The sequence below is a fragment of the Zingiber officinale genome, chromosome 8B, assembly GCF_018446385.1.
Source record: "Zingiber officinale cultivar Zhangliang chromosome 8B, Zo_v1.1, whole genome shotgun sequence".
Classification (NCBI taxonomy): domain Eukaryota; kingdom Viridiplantae; phylum Streptophyta; class Magnoliopsida; order Zingiberales; family Zingiberaceae; genus Zingiber; species Zingiber officinale.
The window spans coordinates 47,100,721-47,103,238 of record NC_056001.1 but is presented as its reverse complement, the minus strand read 5'-3'; the positions used below and the strand labels follow the sequence as shown (position 1 = coordinate 47,103,238).

The 2,518-nt window shown below is 40.9% G+C and overlaps 1 protein-coding gene across 1 annotated transcript; it reads left to right on the top strand.

Annotated features, from left to right (window-relative positions):
- Positions 1-830: 830 nt before the first annotated feature.
- Positions 831-1,883, top strand: LOC122015876 (probable glutathione S-transferase GSTF1). Its single transcript, XM_042572944.1, has 3 exons — positions 831-1,018; positions 1,093-1,141; positions 1,228-1,883. The coding sequence occupies exons 1-3, from the start codon at positions 869-871 to the stop codon at positions 1,686-1,688; spliced, it is 660 nt and encodes a 219-aa protein (XP_042428878.1). The 5' UTR covers positions 831-868; the 3' UTR covers positions 1,689-1,883.
- Positions 1,884-2,518: the final 635 nt, after the last annotated feature.

The window sequence follows — 2,518 nt, the reverse complement described above, 5'->3', positions numbered from 1 at the left end:
TGGGGAGTTCAGCCCTGTTGAAAGTGGTGTGTTCAGGTATGTACACCCTAACTCTGAATATCACCTCACCTTGATTTTTACTGTCACCGTACCTTGACTTTTATTGTAACCTCATCTTGACTTTATCTGTCACATCATCTTAACTATCGACCACACATTATCTTTGTGACCAATCACCATGTGCTGTATCAAAAAAAAAAAAAGTTGAATTAAAAATTAAATCAATTAAATAATAAATATAAAATAAAAATATTGTAAATAAATAAAATATATTATTTAATATAAATTATAGTTATTCATTATTTATTATCAAAAATTAAATATTTAATAAAAAAATTAAATTCCTAATTTATTACCGTGACTAATCTTGAATATTTTTTTATTTATTATATAGCATGAATTTTATTTTAAATTTTTTTGAATTTTATTTTATTTTTTATAAATATGTGAATATTAAATATATATTTTATTTGGGAAGATGAATAAATGGCGATCAACAAACACAGTATTGTACTTTCATCTAGGAAACTACAAATACTGTATTTGTTGATTGCGAGAGAGGGGTCACATGGGGGAGGAAAAGCAGCACTCATAAAATATGAGAGCTGCTTTTTCTAGATACGTTTGGTGGTGGCTAGATGAAGACACCACAAACACAGTATTTGTGGTCCTTTTTGTATTATTGTGCTAGTAACAGCTACACCACCACAAACACAGTAATTGTGGTCCTTAATTTAACCTTTTTCTTAAAAAAAAATAAAAAACTGGAAGAATGTTTACCATTCACGTCTATATAAAGAACATCAAATCCTTCCCCAGCCTTCAACTAACCTTCTTAGAGTTCCAGTGTGTGAGAAAGAGCTCGGAAATGGCTGCGGTGAAGCTATTCGCTCCGGTGATGTCAACGGCGGCAACCCGCGTGGTTTTGTGCCTTGAGGAGGTCGGGGCCGAATACGAGCGCGTCGACATCGACTTGGCCACCGGCGAGCACAAGTCCCCTGCTCACCTCGCCAGAAACGTATGTATGCTATTTACGCATGCATATATCTCTTTTTATTGGATTGATTTCACTTTTGATTGTGTAATCTGCAGCCATTTGGTCAAGTGCCGGCTTTCCAAGACGGGGATCTCGTTCTTTTTGGTGAGTTCGTTCAATTCATCCTTAATCTTATTTAGAATCGAGAGTTAGTTTTTGTGGACTAATTGCATGCTCTCTCAAAACTTTAGAATCGAGAGCGATCGGACGATACGTTCTGCGCAAGTTCAAATCCTCCGACGTCGACCTGCTACACGGGAGTAGCTTGGAGGAGTCAGCCATGGTGAACGTGTGGTTGGAAGTGGAGGCTCAGCAGTACGACAAGGCCATCTTCCCCATCTTCTTCCAGGTCATGGTTATCCCCAACATCTTCCACGGCGTGTCGGATGAGAAGGTGATAGGGGAAAACTTGGAGAAGCTGGGGAGGGTGCTCGACGTTTACGAAGCCCGTCTGTCCCAGACCAAGTACCTCGCCGGAGACTTCTTCAGCTTCGCCGACCTCAGCCACTATCCCATCACCCACTTCGCTATCAAATTCCCCCAAGTGGCCCCTCTGTTCGAGGCGCGCCCCCATGTGAAGGCCTGGTGGAAGAGCTTGGAGTCGCGTCCGGCCGTCAAGAAAGTGGCCGCCAAACTCCCTCAGTTATCATGAAGCATGCAGCTGCTGTCACTGCTCTCCAAATCTTCACCTTGTGTGCGTGTGCTATATGCATGATAGTTGCATAATATAACTTCCAATAATAATTCCAATGCTCTGCAACGCTTTGATGTGCGTGCTGCGTGCATTTGTGATCTCACGCCTGCTTTTCTTTTCATTATATGGATCTTGATCGTCAAATTGCCTTTTGGTGATTGCTGTTCGAGTTTGTTTGTAGCTTTGCTTAAATTATTAAATGTTAATATTTATAGGTACAGAGGGTTGAGAAATATATGGAGATCATTATGGTATCATAGTTGGTTTATAAAGATCTCGGCCAAATCTCTGAGAAAGTAGGGATCATCTAATCGCTTCGGCTATTATACTCGGTCTGCAAGGATTTCAATTAGATCTTTAAGAAAACAGGGACTGCTTCAGCCATTATATTGATTTGCCAATATCTTATAAGAGATGTTTGAGACAATAGGGATCATCTAATCGCTTCCCTTGTTATACCCGGCCTACAATGATCTCGAGCAAATCTTTGAGAAAATAGAGATCATCTAACCGCTGATCCATCGTTATCCCCAATTGATTTGGCCTGAGAGGTAAGGGCGTAGCCACGTCTTAGGTTACACGCGCTTTAGCCCGGGGACCGATGGCGTTGAGAATAACCTGTAGCTCGGATTTGCAGCTGGAGAAATGAAAAACGTGAGAGAAAGAGGAAGGCATGCAATCCGGGGTGACGACGTCGAGTAGATCAACCGATCCGCCATTACTGAGAGGTCAATTCTTAAAGGTTAATAGAGTGCTAACCTAATCCAAGAGGCCTGCCTTACGATTGC

Coding starts and splice junctions, on each gene's coding strand:
- LOC122015876 (XM_042572944.1), top strand. CDS start 869: ATGGCTGCGGTGAAGCTATTCGCTCCGGTGATGTCAACGGCGGCAACC. Junction 1,019..1,092: donor CTGCTCACCTCGCCAGAAAC/GTATGTATGCTA, acceptor TGTAATCTGCAG/CCATTTGGTCAAGTGCCGGC. Junction 1,142..1,227: donor CGGGGATCTCGTTCTTTTTG/GTGAGTTCGTTC, acceptor TCAAAACTTTAG/AATCGAGAGCGATCGGACGA.